Here is a 26,608-nt window from a genome sequence, read left to right as displayed (position 1 = left end):
CAACCCACCCTCCTTTTGCTAAGCCGTGCATCAGCAGCATGAATTCCAAGAAGCAGTAGGTGTTTCTTGGCATTTCAACTGGGATTTTGGAAAGGGAAGCCGGGTATTTAATGGGAAAAAATTGCGATGGAAGGAAAGGATGCGGAGGCTGCACACAGCCCTGGGTTTGCAGGCATGTGGAAGTTGTTGAAATAGGTAAAGGGTTGAAATTGGCATTTGGAAAATGGTGGCTATTTTTTTAGTTACTTGTACCGCAGATGAATATTGGGAAAAGCTGGGCCACAAAGAATTTTTCCTGTTTTGCAGTTTGCTGACAGCAGAAGGTAAAACATGTCCTTGAAGATACACAATTTTACATAAACAGCTGATGTTTACATAAGCCTAGATAAGTTTGTGAAAAACGCAGATAGCAAAAGATGCGGTGTTAGCTGAACTCCGCTATCCTGCTCTCTGTCCATGCGATAATTTATCAGTTTTTTGTATTGTTGCAGTGTAAGGACAAAGTGAACAGCTGCACCTTCACCAAAGCAACCACCTGCGTTCCTCTTCTCCTCTGGAATGGACAATGGGATGGTCTCTGACTTTATCATGATCAAAAACTTCTTCCTCTTCTGCGTTTCCATGAGTTTAGCCAGCCACTTCGGGTGAGTTGCCAGTCGCATTTGAATTTCTGCTGTGGCTTTTTTCAGGAGATGAGAAACCTTGGCTCCGTGTGGTACAGAGCAGCTGAACAAAACAAGCGGGCTTTGTGTTTCATCTTAAGGTGCTGGTGTCAGGGGGAAGGGAGTGGTTTGCTCTCCTGTTCAGATTGGCTCTCTTGTATCAGTTCTTTATGCCTGCTATGGTGGCACAGGGAAAGGCTTGTGGGGCACAAGGGGCTCAGACCAGGCCTCCAGCTATTGAGTGGTCTGACCTGGGTTTAGAACAGCCGGGGCTGTGGTGCCCTCTGCCCCTGTGTCTGTGATCTCGGGATCTTGTACCTTCCCTCTCACCTGATGGGTGCTGGTTATAGGTGGTAGTGCAAAAACAGCCCCAAAGCTGCAATAGTGAGACTTGATGCATGTTATTAGCTGGTACAGGCTGTCCTAAGATAGGGACTGCTTAGAAAGATGTCTGAGTTGGAAACTTGTTAGAATAATTAGAAATTGTGTTTTCCTGAAGCATATAGCAAGGAATCCCGTTTCCTTATTTTTGCTTTGGATGCTTTCCTGACAGCGATATTCTGAAAACTGTATCAAAGAGATGCTCCAACTGTAGGTCTCAGAAAATGAAAAATAAAGTCAGAAACCATCTATTTATATGTTTTCCCTGTACCCAGAGATCTTAAGAACTTTCTGAATATGAGCTATACAATAGAATCTGGAAAAAGCATTTTCCAAGTGCTTGGGAAACGTAGGTTGATTCTTCTTTGTGGAGGAGAACAATTATTTATGATTTCACCAGAAAAAAATGAATCCTCCCAGTATGCTGATTCACAAGCACACCCATCAATTCCTTGCTATAAGAAGATACAAAATGGAGATGCAAATCAGTTTCTGATTTCTAGCAAACGGATTTGTTCCAGATTGGAACTAGGAGAAAGACCAAACTTTGAGTGGTGACTGTCTATGCTGTAAGCAAAGCTTAGCCTGGTATCCAGCACGTGTCCCGTGCAGGTAGGCAGAAGCCTGTGACCTCAGAGGTTTATATGAGCAGTTGTAGGACTGCACTCTGCAAAGGATGCAAAGAGCTGCACACTCATCTGTTCACCTTGGAAGAACCTGGTCCTTCTTTCACCATGGTCTAAGAAAAAAGTGTCCCAGGATTTTGTGACAGAATTTAAGAGGGAAGAGTGGGACTTGCTTTAAACTTGTCTTTACATTATTGTAGTTTGATAAAGTATTTCCACATTGAGAAAATCTTGGTGACTATAACCTTAAGCCCTTCTTGGTTGTTTGTCATCCCTGCAGAAGGCAGCACATTGCAATAGCTGAGTGTGACCTGCTTGGTGTGTGCGTCTTTTAAGTATGTATCTCCTCTAACACAAGAATAGATAGACGAGGATGCAAAAAACCACAAAACTAAACAACCCAAAACCCAGACAGTTTAACTCTCTTTTGACTCCAAAGCAAATACTGAGTCAAAGTCCCAGGTCGAAATCTGTGTGACCTGTAACCTGGCAGATAACCAGAATAGGACAGTTTGAGGAAACTAGGACACTTGTTTTCTGCAAGTTAGTAAAAAAGCTTCTGTGCACTAAAATGAGATCATCACGTAAATTCCCCCCACCCCACCCCCCTCGCCCCCCATTTCTGATCCAGTAATTTTAGTCCAGGCCTGCAGAGATAAGCAGCTCCAATTCACTGCACCATTCACACACTGCCTTAGGGCTGAATTTTGACCCTGCTCAAAAGACAGAGGATGCTCCAGCGCTTCTGCTTCAGAGGCAGAAGCAGTTTCAGAGTGTAATTTGCTAAGTGCTTTGGGACTGACTCTTCAGGACGGAGGAGTACAATTAACATGTAGGCTGCTGTATTAACTGCAGGAATCTAATACTGATAACACTTGCTGTTGCTACCAGATTCTTCTTTATTAAGCTTCATCCATGTTTCTACTGCCCTGTTATATTGCAGTGAGTTTTGCGATGTGCTAGATAAAAGTGATTGGTCAAATGAGCACAAATTAAAAATCAAAATACTGTAGGACATTACAGATGAAGACAGATACTTTTACAGTTCTCCATAGTCATTCCATATTTATATTAAATCATAAATACGGTTTTTGCTGACATAGCCAAAGCCACCTTGGGGGATTTTGATGCACAATGCCTGGTAACATAAACAGAAATTATGTATCTCAATCTACTGGGCTACTTGAGAAATCTCAGCAAAAGACTGCGATTAATGTTAAACATAAATGTGTAATGACTACTGAGAATTATCCACATTAGTAGGCAGTAGAGGAGGACTGTAGACATAATTGGTAGCAGCTATCTAAAGAAAAATCACTCAATTAAAATGCAAAGATATAGATGAACTGAGAAGAGGTTTTGAAGTTCCCCCCCACTCCTGTTTTTGGTATAACAGTTTTATGAATCTACTTCTGCAGAAATGATCCAGCACGGGTCAAAGCTTTTTCAAGTGTGCTTGAATTCAGCCTTGAGTTGTATAATGCTCTAACAAGTTAAGGTGTTTTACTTAAGCATTTCAAGGTAGCTCACAATTGTCTCAAAAGTAAACAATAAAGCTAGAGAATGATTAAAAGTGAAATAAAACCATGAAGAGTATTTTCAAGTGAGATAAAACACTGCTTGTGGGCCCTCAGGGCGCCCAGGTAGTGGCAGCCCTGTGAGGACTGCTGCCACGTGTGGCTGCTTACACACAGATCTCCCTGAGATGAGGTAGCCCATGGCTGGCTCCAAGCTGGCCAGCTCTTACTTGGCAAGTCCCAGGCTGTCCATGGGGTCACACTGGTGATGCACAGTCCTGGTGTGTTTGTGTTTTGGATGTGGAATTTCAGAAATCTGTCTAAGAGCCAGAGCCAACAGGGATGGACGTTGTTCCTGTACCCACAGTATAGTTGCCATCTGCTAATAATATTTATAATAGCAGAAACACAGAGAACAGAAGATCCCAATTATGTGTAGCCAGCGCAGCATTTCTCTGTACACTCTGGAGAATTCAGTCCATGGTGTGTCTGTATTTTCACATACTTCAGCTCACAGCCATTATTACTAAGACCATAATCCTGCTATTTAGGCAAAACATACCTCTCCTTCAGGCTGTTATTTCAAGTTAGTCTCGGCAGCCCTAAGCAGTTAGTTCTGCTGGGTTGCCTCATTTCAAATACTTGTGATGCCAGGGAGTTCCTCCTTATATTTTTAAAGACTAATTTTGTAAGAATTATTGTATCCTTATGCAGTCATGCTTGTCTGTTTATTTTTTTTTCTGTCTTCCTTTCATTCTTCATATCTCCAGATAGTGTTTTGAACCCATTAGATAATTTTAATAACTGGAAAACTAAATTGCTATGTAGAACTGCATGCAGGAGGCAGAAGGTATCAGTCAGTCCCACTGCCAAACAGCTGAACAGCTTCAGCATCTCTGGCCTGCCAGGTGGCCAAAGAGCAGGAGTGTCCCTCAGGCCATCCAGCTCTGCTTGGTGCAGGAGAGCCCCTGGCATGCAGTGCCTCCCAGTGAAGCTGCAAGTCAGTGGCCTGGGGAGCTGAGAGTGCTGGCAGGTGTTTAATGACCCTGGAAGCTGTTCAGGACATCAAAAGGGGCATTAGGATGTCAGGGGATGGGGAGGACTGTAAGATGTCACCCTGTGAAAAACAGGCTTTCAATGCACTGCTCACAAATTGCTCCTTCCCTGAAGGTAGTAAAACACTGCTCTTGCTAAAAAATGTAATTAAATTATTTTTTAAGAATCTCAAAATAGTTTTAAAATTTCTTCATCTTACTCAGTTCTCTGTTCTAATCCAGTGTGAAAGAATTGAGTCTTCAGTGCACAAATTCACAAAATCAACATTTTTAGATCTGAAGAATCCATACAGAAGGGGTGGCAAGAAGCTAACTTAGAAAAGTAAATCTATTTCCTTTGATGTCCGGCCAGCTGTCTTTATCCAAAAGTTTGTGTTCTCCACTGTCTTCCACAAACAGTTAATTTGTCTGAAGTTCAGATATAATTGCAATCCTATTAAAGCAAGTTATTGGAAACACTACTCTTAAAAGAAAGAGAGTAAAATATATCTTTCAGTAGTAAAATACTCTTCAGTTATTTTTTCAGAAATTTTTACCTTTTCTTTTAAAAGAAGTTTTGGGAAAATCATTAAACATCTGCCGTACTTTTTCCTCTTATTACAACTAAGCTGTGACTAGTACCTACCACAATTCTGACTAGATGGCAAAAAAGACAATGATGTTTAAAGTGTTAAATTATGAACTTATCAGAAGAGGTAGCTGAGCATCTTTAGAGAGTTATTACATTTTACACTGATGGGCCCCTTCTGTGGCTTATGATTTTTTCAGTTACCCTAAAATTGCAATATTAAATAAATGTGATGAGAAGTATTCCTGGTTGGTTTAGTTTATGTTCAATAATGAGCTTTAAATGTAATTATCTCTGAATTTTCTTAGCATTTCCCTAAGATTCTTTTATAGGTTTATTTTTATCCCTAACTGAAAATTTCTGCTATAAAAACATTTTTCACTGCAGAGAGGCAATAATGTGCTTACCTACTAATATGTTGATAAAGCCTAATCCTTAGCTGTGTGGAAATAATTAGTTTAGGGTAGGTAGCACCTATGCCTCTCTATTCTTTGAGCTATGTAGTATCTAATATATGCATGTAACTTTGCAAGTAGAGTTTACATGTCTTTTTACATGTCACGACAATCTCAGCCCTTACTCCAAAGCATGCATTTTACCAGCAATCTCAATAACAGAAATTAAACACTAACTTTCTGTTAAGACAGAAAAAGTCACACTTAGATAAGAGCAAACAGCAATCCATCTACAAATGCAGCTTCCCATAATACTGGCATTTCACTGAAATTCGGAATCAGATGACTTCTTTTTTGGGTGAAGCGATCTGCCAAATCTAAATTGGATTGCAGTTCTGCAGAAGTGCAGACTTTTTACTGGTCTTCACCATAGTTGTTTCTCCATCTTTTTCCTCTATTAATTAGCTTCTGTTGTGAAGAAATAAAAGTATTTCAGTATATGGGGTGTGTGTGCTATTCCTGTGAAAGATGGACATAGCTGAGATAGAAGGAAGTAGCATCAATTCCTCTTGTTAGATTGAGAGGAGCAGTTCTGAGAATTAAGCATATTTTGTCCCATCCCCACAAAAATAGTTCAATGGAAATCCTCCCTCAGAGTTCAGTTGGCTTTGAATTCAGCCATAAGCACTAAAAATAACAAGCTTTTTCAAGAGCAGAGAAACTAGTGAAGCTTTGTGTCCTGTTCCCCCAGCACTGCATCTTTGCAATAATCCCAGCTCCGCATTTGATATCCCTTGTTCCCATCTCCCATTGCAACACCTACATTTTACCTGTACTGTCCTTTTCTCCCAAGATCTTTCATAATGACCCTGCAAGTCTCCTCCATATCTCTTAATTGTCAGAGAGGAGGGGGGCTGGTCTTGCTGGGGCTGTTTCTGAGCTACATGCATACTGAGTGGCCCAGTCAGCGAGCCAGAGGGAATAGATGACTGCTAACCTCACATTTTTACTTAATGAGGCACTAATTTAAATTATTCCCCCCTTGTCTAGTCATAGCTTCTCATGAAACTTGTAGGAATGAAATGAAGTTTGATCTCTCTGCTTCTTTGTCAGAGGCAGCGGAAAATGAAAATGGGTTCCTACGTTGATGCGGTGTAGCAGGCAGACAGCATGATGCATATCTCTTTCTTATGAAAAAGAAAAGATAAAATAGATGAGAAAAGTCGAAAATAGTATTCTAGGTGTACTGGATTTTCATGCTTTATACTAGGATTTTATCAAAGCATTCGTTGTGGTTGCTGCATTTAAGGAAAGTCTCTAAGTTCTGTCTCCTCTTTGCATTTGTTAGGCTGCTACTTGTGAATATTCACTTTTAAATGGTGAATGCCTTCAATTACAATTGACAAAAAAGTGTGCAGTCTTTTTTCTGGAATGGACCAGCCTGAAAACATGTCTAATGTTTCTGTAATCATTTTGCATCTGCTGGAATAACTTTCTTACTGCCTCCGTTGCTCACCAGAGGTTGTGATCACAGCAAAGAAAACAGAATTAATTCGGTCTTTTGACCATGGAGATGAAAAACAGGCAAGATTTGTGGCTATGCCTCCACCTGAAGGAACAGAGATCCTTGGTGGCCTTGGGTTGTGCAGTGTGGAGCTTGCTGAGGGTTGCAGCAGTGCCAACTGCACTTAGGTCATAAGAAACCTCCTCAGGCAGGCGTTTTCATGGGCTTCGATGTTTCAGGGAATCACATCTGTGGTCCCTTGATCTGACCTTACTCCTGTGTCCTGAGAGGCTTTGCAATCCCTTCCTCTTCCAGTAGAAGCATCCAAACTCTAAAGGGAATGAGTGCAGGACTGGGGGTTGCTGGGTCTGTGAGGGGATACATGGCTGAGGGTAGCTTGTTCTGAGCTAGGTCTGGTGTCATTAAAACTTCCAGATGCACCACAGGGGTGTCAGTGAGGTCTCATTAGTGGAAACCTTTTGCAGGTAAAGCCAGGTTGAGGTCCCTTTGTCTTTCTTTGTATGAATCCTCTTCTGTTAGGTAAGGCAACCACCTATGTTACAAGTATTCTGCAAGGAAAGCTGTTCAGAGAGATGCTCAGAGCTTCTCTATTTTATTACAGATTTATTTTTCCTGGGGACTGGTAGTAAATAAACATGGATTCTTTATTTATTTATTTTATCTTTGGATGACTGTCTCCCGTTGAGTTCAGGTTGCTGAGTGTAAGCTATTCCAGCCTGCTGGCAGGGTGCATGAGGCAGGGAACAGTTCCTGGTGGGGCAGTGTGCCCTGTCACAGCTGGAGGATTTGCTGGTGATCTCAGCAGAGGCTGAATCATGAATAAGTGCCTAGTGTGAGCTGTCTTAAGAGATGCTCATTGCTTGCTGCAGGTGAAGCACACTTGTGGATAATCTCCCATGTCTATTATTTAGGTTAGCAAAGGCATTAATAAGCAGGGGATTCTCCTAATCATCTTTAAATGAAAATCAAACAGATTTAAAAATGCGAGTTGTTAGTTGTGCTGTGAGCAGCTTCCTAGGTCTGAGCCATGGATAAAATGATGAAATAAAAAAGAGTTCTGAATAAAAACAAATCTGGCCCCAAAGATATGGAATGAGGCCCACTACACATTACTGTTATTTGCATACTACAAGGGAGAACTAATTTATGCAAAAGAGAGAGGAGGAGTGAAGAACTGTGTTTTCTGTACAGCAGTATGTTTTTCAGATACCCCAGTGATACCCCAGTAGGATTTTTCAATGTAGTGGGAGTTTGTTATCCTCAAATAAGGTCACAGTTCATCCTTTGTTCTGGCAATAAATTATAGAAACTTTGAAAATTAGAAGCTGTTTGGCATTTAAAGATTGAACAGCACCTTCAGGCATACTTGAAGGTGCATCTCAAGGCACACTTGTGCTTCTCATGTAGCTTTGCAGCCAACTGATATAGTTCCCAAGGAATGGAGAGCTAACATCAGGAAAACCAGTAACAGTTCTTGCCAGTGCAGTGAGCTGGCCTTGCTCCCTGCCATGGATGGAGCCATGCCAGCACTGGGGAGGTGGTGGGGCTGATGTGGGAAGCGCAGGGGACAGGGATCTGCCTGTGCATCATCCCATGGTTTTACCTCCGTGGCATGGGTCCTTCTTTGGGCCCTCCCCTAGGGAGAGCTATTTACAAGTTTATAGTAATGATGAAATAAATGGCTGCAGCTCCCTGTGCTGCTCAGGAGCAGCAGGAGAGGAGAGAGCCTTGGACGCTCCATCACAAAGTACCCTGGAGACTGAAGCCCTTTGAAACCACCATGGCTTTTGACATGTTTCCTTTTGTTTGCACAAAACAGCTTTTCGCAAACGCCAACACCATCAGTGAAAGAGGAGGCCAATGATAACATCACTATATTCACCAGGATCTTGGACGGTCTGCTGGACGGCTACGACAACAGACTGCGCCCAGGACTGGGAGGTAGGATAACGTGTTGTCCCCTGCTGGACAGGAGTATTGTCCACATGGTGCCCTCTCAAGTGGCTACCTGCTCTTGGCTGTGACAGGGGACTTGTGTTTGATTAACTAAACTAGGTCCAGAAAGCAGATTTGTCTCCTAGCAAATGGGGCACAAGAAAAGGATTACTGAAGGTTGTGTTCTTCAGTCACTCAGGTCATCTGAGGTTGGCTTAGGGGAGCATCTGTGATACATTTTTTTCTGTAATTGAATATGGTTTGGGTTTTTCTTTCTGGTGTTTCCTAAGGGTGAGCAAGACATTATGCTAGCAGGTTGCTGCAAGATTGCCTTAATGGTCAGCCTGTATAAAATTATGTTGGTAATGCATATTTCTTTTAAAAACAGATCCCCAAACCATCTATATTTAGACAAGTACAGCAAATCTGTATTGATATGTCTTTTTGATAACCTCTACAGCAGCTATTTTAAAACCATAGCATGTGAATAGTGGTTGCCATCCTAACCTTGTTGAGCCCTCCTTCAGCTCTCTTTCCCCCAGATTTCTCTCATTTTCTACCCATGTGTAAACCATCTGTTATGTTTCTTCCTGGCCCTTTTTTAATCTGGCTACCCCCACCCCTTCCTCTTGTGAGACCAACACATTTCTTTCATCCCTTTCTCTCCTTCTCCTCTCACTTTACACAGAGCTACTTGAAAATAGGGCTTGATGCTTTTTATCTTATATAACGAACTTCTGAAATTTCTGCCCTTAAATTAAATTAGACCTGGATTTGAAAAGATGCCAGAAGGACTTAGAGACTTGAGGGTAGATATAATTTGACCTAACTTTGGACATCTCTGATAGATGTCTGGAATCAGGCAGATCACCCAAGCCAGCAGAGGGGAGTAGGTCCTTCCAAGATACACTTTATCTGATCCTGTGGTAGGTGTTGTGTAAGTGCTGGCAGTGCTAACTGACAGCCCAGAAAGCCAGTCCCATCCTGGGATGCATCAAAAGAAGAGTGGCCAGCAAGTTGAGGGAGAAGATGCTTCTCCTCTGCTTTTGTGAGTACTGTGTCCAGCTCTGGAATCCCAGCATAAGAAGGATGTGAACCTGTTGGAGCGAGTCCAGAGGAGGCTACTAAGATGATGAGAGGGCTGGAGTACCTCTTCTGTGAAGACATGATGAGAGAGCTGGGGTTCTTCACCCCAGAGAAGAGAAGGCTCTGGGGGGACCTTATAGAAACCTTCCATTGCCTAAAGGTGCTTAGAGGAAAGATGGGGAAGGACCCTTTATAAGGGAGAGACAGGATGAGGGGCAGTGGTTTTAAAGTGGAAGAGGGTAGATTTAGATTAGGTAATAGGAAGAAATTCTTTACCTTGAGGGTGTATGAGGCAGTGGGACAGGTTTCTCAGAGAAGCTATGGATACCCCATCTGTAGAAGTGGTCAAGGCCAGGTTGGATGGGTCTCTGAGAAACCTGATCTACTCAAGGGTGCCCCTGCCCATGGCAGGGAGTTGAAACTAGATGATCTTTAAAATCCCTTCCAACCCAAACCATTCTGTGTCTCTATGATCAAAACCTGTCTGTCAGAGGAAATGCACCCTTGAAGGGCTGGTTTCTTTCTGTTTGTAAGAACAAAGCCTGGACTCCCAAAGGTCAACAACTGCATTTGATCCAGGATGAAATGCCTACTCAAGCGTGCTCTTAATTTCAGTCTTTTGGAGATTTTCCAGTGATTCAGAAATTAATAGAAATAAGCATCGCCAGTAGGTATTTGCATTTTAAAGCAATTACTGATGCAGAGCCTATGTTTGTTACAGAGAGAATAACTCAGGTGAAAACAGACATCTATGTTACCAGTTTTGGTCCTGTGTCAGACACAGAAATGGTAAGTTAGCATGTGGCTGCCAACTCGGTTGTATTTACTTTGCTAAAGTAATTTTTGGAACCATCATTTCTATTCAGATCCTGCAATACCTTGAGTGTTTCTTTGTGCCAGGAATACACCATTGATGTTTTTTTCCGACAAAGCTGGAAGGATGAAAGGCTGCGATTCAAAGGACCTATGCAACGCCTCCCTCTTAACAACTTGCTTGCCAGCAAGATCTGGACCCCAGACACTTTTTTCCACAATGGCAAGAAGTCTATCGCTCACAACATGACAACCCCAAACAAACTTCTGCGCCTGGAGGATGATGGCACTCTGCTGTATACCATGAGGTAATAGCCAGGGTTGATGTCTTCTGATGCTGATTTCCAGATAACTGCAATTACTTGTGGGGAGCATCACTTTCCCCACTCCTAGTAGAGCCAGGGAACCAATCTTTCACACATGTTTGTATGAATATCAAGAAAAATGAAAAATATAACTGTAGCCTTCAAGTACAGATTAATTAGTAGCTTCTGAATAGTGCTAGTGCTTAACTATTTCTTTTGATTAAATGGAAAGCATATTCTCAACAGATTTGATGATTCAGTTCAGCTTTTTTAAGATCTGTTCTCTCTTACTGTTTGTGTTTGTAGCTGTAGCGCAGACTGCAGGAAAACAGTATCCGAGACCAGAAACTGAGACTTTGTTCTGGGGCAGTACATCTTGAACCCTTGAAGCTTTTGTTATATTTTTTAAAATTTGACTAATAGTGCTAAAAGGCAAATGATCATAGGGATAAATGACATAAGCTAGCAGCACTGTGAAGCTGCTTTAGCAAGTACAATCCTGCAAACAAAGCTGGGACATTATATTACCAAGGAGCAAGTGAGTGTCTCAGATCTTCAGAGATGTATTCTCTTCTGATTTGAGTATACTGCCAAGAATCATCATTGTATAATGTAGATAGAAGATATAACATCAATGATTTTAGGTGTCTGAAATTCTTTTCAGGACAAATCCCACATCAGTGTATGGAAATTTGCTCATTAAAGGTAATTAGCCTCTAGTAATTAAGACTGCTGTCTATCTTCAACAGGGTTTTCTCCAAGACCATAGTCATATGGACAATTTGAAAAAGAGATGAAAGGAAAAACCTACTGAGTAACAAAGGACTATTCTGAACTTTCCATAAATGAGCCCAGAGTGTGCCTGAGACCCAGCAAAGTGCTCAGGAGCCTGAATTTGGGCACTGAGATGACTGGGTTTTCAGCAGGCAGCCCCAGCCATGTGTGGGAAGCTGAGCTCCAGCCCGTGCTGTGTCCTGCTGTGGGGCCACACAGTCCTGCACGCTGGCAGGGCGAGTCCCAGGCTCACTCATGGGCCTAGTGGCTGAGACTTGTTGAGACTCAAGAGGGTTATGCTTCTGTACACAGGGACCTGGAGCGTCCCAGGTATTATTTCAGTAATTTCAGATGTGTTTGAGTTTTTTGAGCCTAGTCTTAAATCCCTTATTCGGGAAGGAAAAGGAGACACAGGGTATTCTTAGGTATGTGCTTACAACTTTAGACCATCCCAGTTGTAACTGCATTGGCACTAAAAAGACTTACACATGATGGAAGTCATGTTTAAAAGAAGGAAAAACCATCCTAATTTTCTCTTCTACTATGTGTGTTGCTGTACTTACTAGCCCCAAATTAGTGATCACTGCAATAATAAACCAAAAAATGTGAGGGTGCATGGACACACTTAAAAGTCCAAATAGGTATCAGAGAAACTTCACAAAAAAGTTAGTAATGCCAGCCTTAAAAGCAGTCTCACTGATGCATGGACTATGTAACTACCACTCCAGAGATTGCAGAAGGGGCATTTCCCAATTATCTTTGTAATTACTTGTGAAAGTGAAGTCCAGATCAGACTCACATTCAGCCTGGAGCAAAACCTGACATTGTGGGGCAGATTGCACAATTTCTCTGCAAGCACTGTTTTTTGCAGTGTTAAACAAATGCAGTGATTTGCATTTTGAAATGCAGTGAAGTCCTGATTGATGAGGTGAGGAGCTAAGCCACCACAGCTAGCATAGTGAGACCTGGGTGAACTAGACCTAGGTGAGCTCATCACTGAATCTGATTTACTCTGTCAAAGTGTCTCCCTGGTGAAAAATGGCACAATATTTTCAGGGTACCCACAGGTACCCTACTGAGGAAAAGCTCAGCATATGCAGCTGGAGAAAAATATGGATGTGACACAGACTTTCTCATCATCCCACTCAGCTCCTTTCCTCCTGATTTTTTGGGATTGATGGTTTTATAGACTACAGAAAGAACAGAATGCTTTTGTAATCTAAAAAACCATGCAATTTAACTTTTTATTTGTTAGAATATTGTCTGTGGAAATAAAATTTCTACTAACCACAGGATATATGATAAGAAATAGAGTGCAAAGCTTTTAAATCAGCTTGCTTTCCAATATTACAAGTAATAACTTTCAAGTGTCTATCCCTTCTGTTTAAACATGAGTGAGGAGCCTGCTTTTCTAACATGCATGGAGCTGTGCTCCTTTAGAAGCAGAGCCATTCTGTGCCACAGAGTGGCTTGAGGGTCCTATCCCAACCTGTTCAGAGGTGACTGTGACAAGCAGCCAGCCCCTTCAGCTTCCTTGAGTGTCCTCACAAATGTAACAGCTAGCAGAGTTACCTAGGATGGCATTCCTTGAGAAGACAGACAGCCCTGGGCTTTTTTTGGGGGAGCTGCCTGTCTCAGTGGTAGTGCATTGTGCAGTACTGAGCTTCAGCTGAGGCTTGAGCCCCAGTTCCTGTAGCTCCCATCAGGCTTACTCAGTTCTCAGGATCTGGGGATGTGTAGACAACCCTCTGTTAGCTCTGCATTCTCCTCGTTTCCAAGGAGGAATTGCGAGCTTCCCAGACTGTACGTAGGAGTATTCTGTGTGGGGAGGATTGGACCCTCTGTCATTGACAGAGATGCCTGAATTGCTTTTGCAACCTTGCATCTGGCTGCCTGAATGAAGGGGAGGAAAGCAGCCGAGCCAATGCTGACCTTCCATCCTATTTCACTTCCAAATATACCCAGTATGAGCAGCTGAGCAAACTTCCAGCTTTAGTACTTGCCAGGACATACGTTTCCATGACACACGCGTTTGCTTATAAAGAAAGATGCACCCCTCGCATATTGCATTTGAGGATACGTTGTCTGGGTTGGAAGTTGATGGGATGAGTGTTGCCAGGGAAATCTGATAAATGGGCTTCTGTATATGTGTGGCATTAAAGCCCTTCTGTGTGAATACAGGAGCACAACATGTCCTCTAGACAGATTTCAGACAGCAGTGTTCTCTGTGGGAAATGATTTAATAATTCTGCTTGTCTTTCACTTGGGAGGACCGATTAGTTTTATTTCACTAATGTGATTTACGAATGAAGCTCTCCTGAATGGAGCCCTGCAAATTCTGGTTCGGCCCCTAGAGGGGAGTATTGTCTGTAGCTCCACTTTCAAATTTTTTGCCTTTTTTTTTTTTCAGTAAAAACAGTGTTATAAAAAGCGCTAGAAAACATAGTTCATATTTCACTACATAAATAGCTTTGTGAATGAAGGTAAAAATTGGATTCGTTCCTTTTAAAATTTTAAAATGTATTTAGTTTATCTTACATGAGAAATAAATATTCTAAAAAGTATAGAATTCGTTTATTTTGAAAAATTGGAGCAGTGATTTAAGCAACATTTTCAGGCTAAGAAGAGAACAATCATGTTTCAGTGAGCTGCATTTTTTTTTCACAATGGGAATTGGCTATAAAGACAGAAGCTTTGATAAACTTTGCTGTAGAATGCCAGAAAAAAATGTTGTGAAGAAAAGAAGCCAAAAATTATATGAAGTAGAGCATGCTCACTAGAGCTAAACTTTTGAACCATAAATTAACTTTTGGCCAGCAGCTTTTACACATTTTTAATGGTTTTCTATCAGCTTGTAGATAGTGAAAAATTTTTCTTGTGCCATCACAAAAGCACTCCTTAGAGCCCCATTCTCACTGTCTATTTGAAAGGACCCCAAATCTCTTTTTTTACCACCAGGGCTTCTATGCATCTGATATAATCTGGGAATTTAAATAAGACATAGTCATATATCTGAGGAGTGCACAAACAAATTTTTCCCATGTTACTACAGTGAAAGTTGCCAGAGAACCTGAGAGAGATTACAGTAAAATCTGTCCCAAATAATTTGCATATGAATAATTTAACAGCTGGAGAATGCAGACATTCTTCAGCATGGTGTTAAAAAACCTCCAAAATTTTTAGTACAGCCCTGAATTTCTTTTATCTTTACTGTTTCAGAAAGATATTTACAATTCAGCAATGTGTGTCCACTTGATGGCAGCATAACCCTGCTGCTTGCTCTGCTGTGGTGCACACGCAGGCTTACCTAGGCTGAAAAGACTGATTCTTACGTTAGCACTTAGTGCTAAAATTGTATGTGAAAGTGAACACATGTCCTGGGTGCATGTTAGCACTAATTCTGCTCTGCCATGAAGGACTTGGGTTAGCAACCTAACCATTTTATGCTCTAGAGCTATTGATCATAAAACCAGTTGACCAGAAGATACGGTGTTGCTTTCAAGACTTTTAACGGGAAAGCCAGGGTTTGTTTGTTTGTTTGTTTAAGGGAAAATTATTCTATGAGAAATGTTTTCATTCTCAAGCTCTGACTTTGCCAGACATAGGTTTGCTAGCGTGCCCATGAGCGACAAGTGACCAGCACATCTGTGGTTTAAAATGAATCCTCAGTTTTCCATCAGCCCAATGTCTAGATGGGAACATTTCTGTTCAATCTGAATGCGTTTTTTCTTATTTATTATTTATGTCTACAGAAAGAGATCTGTCAGTGGTTTTTAGGTATTGTATAAATATTGCAAAACTAATTACAAGCTATGAAGACATACAAATACTCATTTCCTTTCCTTGTGTTAGACTTGCTGCATTTTCTTTTGTATTCAAGCTTCAACCTGCCTGAAGCTGGAAGAAAAAAAATGCAATTTCTTTACATTGGGCTGAATCTTGCAGAGTGATGAAAAATTGCCATGGTGGCAAGCACTCTCAGCTGCTTTTCGTCAATTCAGATTTTGACAGAGTGAGAGAAAATAGGCATATGTGAAGTGAAGGGCCCTTCCCTGAGGATAGCAGCAGGATTCTTGTTTAAACACCAAGTCTCTTGGTTCCCCTCGCTCTGTTTTGGTTGCACATTGCCCCATTTCTCAAAAATTGTCCTTCAAGGAACCAGGATTTGTTGTTTTGAAAAATCCAGGGCTGGAGTTACTCACAGGGAGAGGAAGGCATCAGAGGAGACTGTGGTGTATTCATTAAAAATGGGCAATTATGACCAAATACAATCCCAATGTAGATTGTGTGACAATGGCCTATTCTGCTGGTAATAAAAGTGTGCAGAGCCCCACAGAGATCTCCATCACAGAGATGGGAACTAACACAGCAAGGGCAGAATTGATTAAAAGACAAAACCCGAACCAGAACCAGCATGTCCTTGGAGGAGAGGGATGCTTGCTTGGACTTTGAGGAGCTACAAAAGGTACAACTTTAGTTCCAGGTCTGTGCTGGACTCAGAGGCAGACCCAGCTTCCCTTTGGGGTTAGCTGGTACAGTTTCTGCCAAATTCCTTTGTGTTACACCTGCTTTATAGGCATGAGCCAGCAGGGCTGGCATGTATCGATGGGGTGACTGAACAGAACCTGGAAGGAAGCAGTGCCCTGACTGGTGCCTCCAAGCACCCAAGGAAAGCACAGATGCTTTGGTGTCTCTGTATCAGTCCAATCTGCTTCTGAATCTGGGGGCTCTGAAAGTACCTGATAGATGCTGAAGAATTTTTATGGCTCTGCTGTCTTTTTTTATTATTAGGGGAGGATAACATTACAGTGGACTCCCTGGTCATTTCACTTAGTCTGAAATTAGTATCTTCATCTGCCTAATCAGAAATACCATCCTCTGAAGTACATAATATTTGTGCTGAAACATCCAATGAGTAATCTAAAGTACACTGTGGTGTAATGCACCAGGCAGGGTGGGTGGAATTCACCAAATTCTGTTCATCTGTAATGTTGGTGACTGCAGCCAAGCCTCTTGGCTCAGATTTGCTCCCCATGCAGGAGAGAGAATTTCTTACAGAGTTAGAAGTCTACATTATTATCAGATGTCTACTTTAGTAGTGAGGTTAAAAGAGGCTTATTTCTCTCTGCTTACCCTTCAGGGCTTCTTGTTGCTTTTTTCAATGGCAGACAAAGGAGTAAGTGTAACTAATACCTTTGTTTAGTCACATGAGTCCCATCTTAGTTATTTCCTTTGGTGTTTCCCACCTTCATACTCATGTAGCCTGGAAATGGGTAGTGTGCCAGCAACCTAAAGCTATGGGATGTTCTGGCAGCAGCTGGTCCTGTAGCTGTTTTGGGGAGGACTCATACACTTTCCTCTCTGTGCAACCTAAAGCCCAAGGTTGTGCAAGCATAGCACGTCTAAACACACATAAATTGGGTTCAGTCCTCTGCTTTTGTCTAGGTGGGTGTAGGAGAGAACATGATGCACCTTATGAAGACCTCTAGAAACAAATGTTTCTAGGAGAGTTGGCCCTTCCTTCTCTGAGGTTGAACTGTAGCAAACAGGTGATTATGCTGTAGCAGATGTAGCACTGGTGGTGGTATAAATAGCAAACAGATGGTAAATTGAGGCCTGTTTAATGGCTATTTATGATGTTAAACAGCTGAGGAATCATAGGGCTCTTTCCCTGGAGCAGTCAAAACCCACAATCTGACCATATACCTGGCCCTTCATGGCTGTATTGATCAGGAGCATGTAGCATTTCAGAAGCAAGCCAAAAAAACCCCAAATAATAACATCCTGCTTGGATGGCTAAACAACTTCCTTCGTGTACCAGTAAGGTACATACACATAGGGATGTGCAGGTTTCCCTCTAATCCAAATCACTGCTCCCTCTTTGGCAGAGGTGTGGGGAGCATTAATGTTACACAGAATGCAGGAGATTATGATGAGGCATGACCTTGGAGGTAAACCTGAGATGGATAAGAGGAAGCTGAAATTAAATGCAAATGGCTGAAAGGAAGCTGTGGTGGTTTTGAGCTCTAGGTCTGAACTGTGGAAAATAACCAAACATTATTTTGGGTTCTGTATTTTGTGTTGCCAGGTCATAATTCTTCCTACCTACCCTGCCATGTCTGTGCATCCCAGTCCAAATGTGAGAGAGCCCAAATGGGCTGGTACTGCCCATCTGGTGTCTGCTCCTCCTCCTCATCCCTCCCCCCACTCTTACTTTCTAAATCCAGATAATTTTTCTCAGTAGAAAATACTTCATATAGTTTATGCCTGTCCACAGAAATAAAAAGGGTCTGTGAACTGGGAGGAAGTAAAAAGATGTCTGTGCAGTGAGGTAGCCTTCATCCATGGAGGAACTCATGCCATACTGACAGCAGAAATGGAAAAACAAAACCCCTTTTGGACAGTCAGAAAACCTGTGCTGATCAAATTGCCTAGCAGGTGATACCAAAATTGAAGGATGACTGCACTGTGTCCATCCCAGTCCTTAGCCTTCATCATTTAGTGTGATTTCTATGCTCTCCCCTTTCTCCTGTACTTGGGCTGTCTTCAACTGAAAGCAAAGATCAGATGTTCAGTTGACTGGCAGCGGGTATTGGTTCTGACAGTAACTGGGACTGGCCTCTCTTGAGAGCCAAAAAGAAGCTCATAGTTCAGTGTTACTCAGCACTTCAAGAACAGCTTTGCTTACTGCAGTTAGCTCCTTCTTGAACATGCTATCAAACAGCCATGCAGATAAGGAGATTATGGTCAAAATGTGTAGGATGGGCAGACTTGGGTAATGTGTGGCCTGGAAAAATGAGGTGTGGGCTGGCTGAGAGGTTGTTGCCCATTTCACCTGTATCAACAACTGCATCAGCTTCTCAGCAGTGCTAGAGCTAGTTAGACTTTTGTGTTTTAATTCAAGAATTCACTAAAAAAAGAAGCTGCTGCAGAGGAGAAGTTTGGAAGCCTTCTTCATGGGGTGCCAAAAGAGAATTCATCATGGATAAAGGACCATAAAGAAGAGAAAGCTTGGAGAGGTTTTTCAGTGAAACTATCCAATAGATGGGTATGATACTGTGCAGAGCATTCAGAGCTGCATAGCCATTTTAATCTCAAGTTTCTTTAGGAAAGTAAAGTTTTAGGAAGAGAACCTGAAGAAGGAATTGTCTGTCAAAAAGGTTGGGTGGGGTTTTTACTGTACTAGTTAATCTGATGAAAAACCAGAGCTTTTCCCAGCAAGTTCTACCTTACTTATGGACTTCATTAGATAACTTGCATGGCAAGGTTGGATAAGCATAGACTCACTGCTTCATCCATTGGTTTTATGCCCTTAAAAGAAGTACTGGAGAATTAAAAGTATTACCTTTATTATAAATGTCTGCTTTGTGAGTCTTTCTGTAAGCTCCCAAATCCATATAATGTAATTTGTGTGTCCGATTGGTTATTTCATTGCCTTTTTCTGGTTTTTTTCTGTGTCTAGAGGCTGAACATATCCCCTGCTCCTGTCTAAGAGTATGCTCTGGGTATGTCAAGTTATTCCACGTGCAGGGAAGTCATTCTTATAGTGGCACAGCTTTTGAGATCAATTCTGCCACCTCAGATCACATCACAATAACTTAGTCTTCAGCACAGTTCATCTAGGCAAATAAAGTCTTGTTTTACACTTCAGCAGAAGCTGTGCTGAGGATTTTGTTTGCTTAAAGTGAGAGTTTTGCTGTCAAGTACACCATAGACCTGAATTATGTATTCACAGCTCCCAAAAGCATCAATGAGTGGAGCTCTTAGTCTTCCATAGTCCCTTCCCTGTAGCATTTTAAAGGACATTTCGTTGTCACATAATGATAGCACATCTCAGCATCATAGGAAAGTTGGGACATGGTAGTATTCTTGGAAGAATGGTTATGAGGTAAAATGGGCTAAGATAGAAATTTCATCAAAGCACCTCACTCTAGTCTTAGGTTTACTTTCTGTTCTCTGTTCACTTTATTTGGTGTATTGCAAAGAAATCAGTGCTTATAAGTAGGAAACAGTGGTGAACTCCCTCCACATCCACATGGACATGCAGATCAAGGCTCTGAATCTGCATTTTGGCCTTTTCTCCAACAAAGTGATGGAAATCCATGAGCAAAACAGTGTTTGAGTTACTAAGAATAATCACTTCTTTCCCCATGAGCCAGGCTGCAGACAATCACCCAACCAGGGGCAGGTTTCAGGGTGACTCTTAGAGACACTGTGTTTCCATGGGTGAACATCTGTCCACATTCTAAAACTTCTGTGTGGTGTTCTGTAACCCACTACCACCAACAGGGTTTGTTAGGACTGTATGGCAAGTGATTCAGAACAAAGAAAGGTCCTCATATATCTTTATGTGTGTGTGTATGTGTATATATTTGCTTGTGTATGCACACACATATATATGTGTGTGTGTGTGTGTGTGTATGTGTGTGTATGCAATATATAGGCTTATCCTGGCACGTTACATTTACTTCAGGAACACAGGGAGAGATCAATTCCCTGGACTATTCACTTATTGTGCTGGGGTCTGAAACAAGTCTTACTTTAAAACCTTTTGAAAGAAATAGAAGTTTGGTTATTGAAGTGATCCCAAGACATCACAGTAGGAGAACAGGTGAATGGTTGTGTCATCAGTCAAGGTCAGATGAATAATTTCACAAACCTAAAGTTTGAAACAACACAGTTTGAAAAAACAACCCAAACCAATGACTCTATTATTCTTCTGGCCCCCTGTCTGTCAGAGGGCATACTGGAGATACCTGAAGGGCTCAAATTCTCTACTGAGGTCGTGCTGGAGCAAGTACCCCAGGAAGCTTCTCCTGGAGCTGACTCCTGAAAAGGGTCTGACCCAGCCCTGAAGTCTCCCTTCTCAGGGAGCCAGCAAGCCCACTGGAGTGAGATACAGCCTGGCTGAAGTCTGCATCCACTTAACTCTTTTTTGGCATGTTGGAGAGATAGGTTGTGGTAGGTTTAAGGTGAGTTTCAAGCAAATATTTTCCCTTTTATAAAGGAAAATGGCTGGTCTCATGCTGGGAAGGGCACTTGGGCTCACCTGAGCCCCATAGCAGGTAGAAGTTGCCAGCACAGGTGGGGTCAAAGCCCAGCATTTAAATGTTCCCTTTAAACAGGGGTGAGGGTAGTGCACTGAAATAAATAAATAAAAAGATAGAGCTGGTTTGGGGCTGAGTGCAAATAGGCATAAAAACTCCATATCTCTCTGGCCATAGTACCTTAGTGCCAACAAAAGTATTTCTGTGTCCCCTCATCTGTAACTCTTACTATTCAACATTTATCTTGAATTAAGTTCTCCCAAAAACCACTGGGGACTGCCTTTCTGCTCCCCTCTCATTCTAGAGCTCTCTGTTTTAATGTTTTTCATATTAAAGTTAGCAGCAAATAACTTTTGATAAGCAGAAGCAAGTTTTGCAGCTGTCTGTGGCTCCCCGGGCAGGTGACTGCCCTCAACTCCTGCCTGGCAGCTGCAGATAATATGTTGGAAAATATTTCCTGCACTCACAGGGTAGGAGAAGGATGCTCAGTCCCCCCTGTCTTGACCCACAAGTAGGAACAGATGCTCCTTGCATTGAGGAGATCATGGGAGCAGCTGAGGGGTCCCTGCAGTGACCTAAAACAGGGTCTTGCAGGACAGGGTGCCTTCTGTCTTGGGGACTGCTACTGAGGGATTCTCACCTCACCTTGAAGCACACTAACTCCAAATGTCTGCCTCCCTAATATCTGAATTTATTTCTTTGCCGCATCCTTGATTTTAACACCTTCTTCTTTTCCCTCTTGCTGAAAAGGAGCAATCTCTTGAAAGCATTGTCATGCTTAAATCCCTAGTGGAAATGGTTGAAGGTGACTTTTCTGAAGTGAACAAGTCTTGCTGCTTGAATTGTGCTTTTCTTAGAATTTTGTTTATGTGTCTTGAAACAGAATGTCAGTAATCACTTTATGTTTTTAAAGGCTATACATTATGAAGCTTTGATAAAGCTTTCATGTACAATTATAGGGGATAGATTAAATAATTTGTAGACCTAACTTTTTTTTTTTTCAGATAGTTAAGGTACACAATAGCATTTTGTTGGTTGATTAACACTTGGTTAGCAGTGTGAGTATTTGGAGCATTATGAAAACAAAATTTTGTCATTAATAAATCGGCAGCTGTAATCAGGGTTTGTTACATTTTTTTGATGAAAAGTGGTCCCATTCAAGTCAGAAAGAATTTTACCAATATCTTCAATAAAATCAGAATTTTATTCTCCTATTGCAAAGGACCTTTAATAGCTGCTTATAATCTTGTCATAGACCCTGTTTGAGTGGAACTAATCCCTTAGGGTGCTACACACTGTTACACACTGCTACACTGGGCACAGCAATCATCATCATTCTGGAGAATCACAGGTCATTCTGGAGTCACCATATTAAAAGGATTAGGCAAAGACTGTTTCATGTGTGCATGCCCAGGCCTCCTTTATCTTTCTTAAGGGAATACACACTGAGAGTAATTTTGTTGTAATCACAGAATATGCTGTGTTGAAATGGACCCACAAGGAGCATCAAGTGCAATTCCCCCTGCATGGGACCATTCCCAAGAACCACATCACGTGTCCAAACGCTTCTTGAACTCTGTCAGGCTGGTGCTGTGACCACTTCCCTGGGGAGCCTGCTCTAGTGCTCAACCACCCTCTGTGTGAAGAGCCTTTTTCTAATATCCAACCTGAACCTCCAACCTGAGCCTTTTTCTAATATCCAACCTGACACCACTTCAGGCCATTCCCTTGGGTCCTGTCACTGGTCCTCACAAAGAACAGATCAATGCCTCTTCTTCCCCTCACACAGAAGTTGTAGGCTCCTCTCAGCCACTTCTCAGACAGCTTCCCCTCAAAGTCCTTCACCATCTCCATAGCACTCCTTTAGATGCTCTCTAATAATTTAATATCTTTCTTATAGTGTGGTACCCAAAACTGCACACAATATTTGAGATGAGGCTGCCCCAGTGCAGAGCAGAGTGGGACAATCCCCTGCCTTGCCCAGCTGTGATGCTCTGCCTGATGCACCCCAGGACATGGTTGGCCCTTTGGGCTACCAGGGCACAATGGTGACTCATGTTCAGCTTGCCACTGACCAGGACCCCTAAGTCCCTTTCCATGGTGCTGCTTTCCAGCATCGCATTCCCCAGTCTGTCCATACATTCTGCCCTATCCCAGGTGCAGAATCCAGAACTTTCCTTTGTTGAAATTCATACTGTTGGTGATTGCCAACCCCTCTGATTTGTTGGAAGTCTCTCTGCAAGGCCTCCCTGCCTTTAAGGGAGGCAACAACTGCTCCCAGTTTTATATCATTTTTGAGCTTGCTTAGTATCCCTTCCAGTCCTGCATCCAAGTCATTCACAAAGATGTTGAAGAGCACAGGGCCTACGATGGAGCCCTGCAGAGCCCGGCTAGTGACAGGTCATCAGTCTCGTGTCATCTGTTCACTGCAACCCTTTGTGTCCAGCCCCTGAGCCAGTTGCTCACCCACCAACTAATTTATTTATCCAGCTGTGTGCTGGATATTTTGTCCAGAAGGATACTGGGAGAGACAGTAGCATAAGCTGTAAGGAAATCCAAAAAGATGACATCAGCTTCCCTGATGACTTCCCTTGATCAACTAGATGGGTTATGTTGTCATTAAAGAAAATCAGGTTTGAAAAGCATTATGCCATGCTGGCTGTGACCGAGGACTGTGTAATAATCAGCTATGTAAACTAGAATATGCAAAGGGTCCCTAAGCTTTATCACAATGTTAAAAGCCAAAGTGTGCAAATATCACTGCAGGAGATATTTGAAGGAGTAGACACAGATATCAATTTTTTGAGCCTCCTGGGGCTATGATCTGAATATATAGCTTGTACTCTGCATCTCAGAGCAAATCTGTATGCAAAAACCTGTGCTTCCAGCCCCCAGAGTGTAGATGTCTGCTGTGCTGCTTTTATTTCTGTATTCAGTAGAAAATCCAGCCTCTTTGAACCAGAAGTCAATTGAGTGACTTTGTTTTTCAGGTCCTCACAGAGTTATGAAAACCAGTTTGTGTTGGGCACAGAGCAACTACAGAAATTCAGGGTGGTGACATTTGTGCTGTGAATCAGAACCCACAGTCAAGTTTTCTTGCAAGTTTCCTGTCAAAATTTTTGTCACACTGGCCATTACAAGGCACTTCAAAAGCCTCCGGTAATGCACGCTTTTGTAAGAGGTTTCTAGGAGAGTGTTTATTGAGTACTTAAAAATCACCTACGTTGTTGTTAATAGCATGTAACAAATAGGTAGAGCTAGTTAATTTTGTTCAAGACTGCCAGACTACAAGTGGTCCTAGGATGGGGGCATGGGAAAAGGAAAGAAGCATGCAGATATCATTGATAGAGAGCAAAATGAACATTTTTAACCAAAGAATTAATGTTAATGGAAAGAAAGGCTGTCCCCAAGCACATTAACAGCTCCTAAACTTGGTTCTACCTTTCCCCAGGCTAGACCCAGAGGACTGCAGCAGGCAGCACTCTTTTAAAGGATATTCTGCCTTTTGCTGGATGAGAAATTCATAGGGGACAGAGGACTAGCCCTGGCACCTCAAGAATGTTTGAGGCTTCTAAGTCAGGTAGTGGCAGCCAGATGCCCTCCAGCCTTATCTGCTACCCTTTTATTTAAGACAGGCAAAAATAATTTCTGGAGGGACTTAATTAAATTCCGCTAGGTCACAGTCTCTGTACAACTCATCTTCACTTCTCTTCCACATTTATAGTTGATGAATGTCTACAACCTTCCTCATTACACACAAGGGTTATTTCCAGAGATGCAGGCAGCAGGATACAATTCATAGGACCGCAAGATGAAGCAGAAGGGCTTATGCATAATTCTGCACTGAATATTCCTTCACTTCCTGGTTCTACACCTGTTGTCTTTGTAAGATGGATATAGGCATTCCCTCCTTCGATGTTTGCAGATGACAAGTGTGTATATCAAAATGTTGTCAAGCTGCAGCTCTGAAATGACATGCCTGAACTGTTGGTAGACAAACAGACAGGAGATGGACTGCAGCAAAGCACACTGGCTTTTTTTGGGCTCTTGCAGCAAGGTTTCTGAATTTATCAAGAAGGTTAAATTTATAGTGCTTAACATGGAAAATAAAATGACGCATTGGAGGGATGGCAACCTTGCTTTCAAGTGCCCATTAGAGTGATTTTTGTGAAAAGGATGTGAGTTCTGGGCAGGATACTACTAGAACCAGCTTATTAAATTCATCCACACACCACTCTCGGTAACTCTGGCTTTGCTGGCTTTGGTGCCCAAGGGCTGTCTCCACTGCAGACAGCTATATATCTGAGTGATCTTAAAATATCTTTTACAAAAATAAAGCTCAAGAACAGTTTTGTTTAAGTGCAGGTATCTCAGGCCTCAGTAATTTCTTTTCTATATTGCACCCTCCTGTCTGTTCTTACCAAATGGTAAATTATCTCTGTTCTGAACTGGATTTCTTTTTCTTTGGCTTTCTATGGCATATTATCTTTATGTTTTCTATTACTGTGTGCATTTTGCCATTTTCTCCCCCTGTTTCCCAGCTCATCCTCAGAATATGATCTCTAGCCAGTGATACTGTTGCATTTTCTGTGCTTTCTTTGCCATTTCCAGCCATTGGTAGAGCTCCAGAATTTCTGTGTGTTAGCTCCAGCAGAGCGGAGCTGTTTCCCTCAGTTGATTGTCTGTGTAGCTGTAGTGCCCTGGCAAGGCATCACTGCGTTGTACTGAACTGGACTGGCTGAGCACTGTGCCATCTGTACACAGATTATTACCCTTTACAGCCCCTTTTGACAGCAGTTCTTATGGCACCATAGGAAGTGATGACTATTTATATAGCCAGCATGTATGGCTCCATGTTGCTGTACTGATAGGAACGTGTTCTTTTGCATGCTGGTAGTAGGGTGTTGTGGATTTCTTTGGAAGTTTTCACTCCCCAAGCAATAGTTTGGTTAGGAAGCAGGCTGCCCTCCAGTAGAGCCCTGTGTCAGCCCAGCACCAGGCAGTCTGTAGAGCCTTGGATGTCTCTGGGCTGTCACCTCTGAGGTGGAATAATAGCATAAATTGAGAAAGCCATAAAGATATTCATAAAGTAAAAGGAGATTTTCATCTTCACATCCTGAGCAAACTGTCTGTATTATGCAAATATCAAAATGGCATAAACAAAACAGGTTCTCCTTGTGCTAGAAGCATGTTTTGGCTCTCTTGAGATATTTGATATATTTGATGCATTTGATATCAATATAACTGATATTGCACTGCCCAGAAATTTACCTCAGACTATTCTTAGTCTTCAGATTGATCGGTCAGTCATGCAGAACATCCATGGGAAATATCTATATTTGCCTAAGGGTTTTTTCTTCCCTAGACCTATGTCTGGTCTAGATGAAATATTTCCACATAGTGGCTTGGGAGTCCAGGATAGAATTGCTTCCCTAAGCAGTATGCTGGGGAATATGACCCTGTTGTTTTTGCCCAGGTAATTCACAGTGTGTTGAACTGAAATGGACACCAATATCATGTGATTTCCACAGAAGTTAACCATAGAGCACTATGATAAAGTGATGCATATATGTCCTTGATTATATATAACTTTATATATAGCGATATTAGTTATATATTTCTATCTATAAATATCTATTTAATGCATTTAAATAGTTACATCTACATATAAAGTCAATGATTCTTTATGTCTGTAACAGTGCTATTTGGCCCAGGAGTCAAATTCCCAGTCCAGTTGTAGTATGTACAGAGAGCAGATAAGTATAAAGTACATGGCAGAAACTCCATCACAGGAGTTTCTTCACGTACTAATAAAAAGAATGATCTTATTGGGACAGCTTACATAAATAAAATCATTCCACATGTGTCAGGGTTACTAGATAATGCCTGGGGCATGCACAGAGAGTGGTCCACCTGGCT

The 26,608-nt window shown here is 42.0% G+C and overlaps 1 protein-coding gene across 1 annotated transcript in view; it reads left to right on the top strand.

Annotated features, from left to right (window-relative positions):
• The window catches only part of GABRA5 (gamma-aminobutyric acid type A receptor alpha5 subunit), a 55,389-nt gene that overhangs the window by 245 nt on the left and 28,536 nt on the right, over positions 1-26,608 (top strand). The window contains exons 2-5 of the mRNA XM_005422701.2: positions 492-644; positions 8,549-8,670; positions 10,472-10,539; positions 10,651-10,871. Coding sequence (XP_005422758.1) covers positions 559-644; positions 8,549-8,670; positions 10,472-10,539; positions 10,651-10,871 — 497 coding nt within the window. The 5' untranslated portion in view covers positions 492-558. The remainder of the gene's footprint in view (positions 1-491; positions 645-8,548; positions 8,671-10,471; positions 10,540-10,650; positions 10,872-26,608) is intronic.

The sequence above is a fragment of the Geospiza fortis genome, unplaced genomic scaffold (assembly GCF_000277835.1).
Source record: "Geospiza fortis unplaced genomic scaffold, GeoFor_1.0 scaffold366, whole genome shotgun sequence".
Taxonomy (NCBI): domain Eukaryota; kingdom Metazoa; phylum Chordata; class Aves; order Passeriformes; family Thraupidae; genus Geospiza; species Geospiza fortis.
This window is presented reverse-complemented; position numbering and strand designations above follow the sequence as displayed.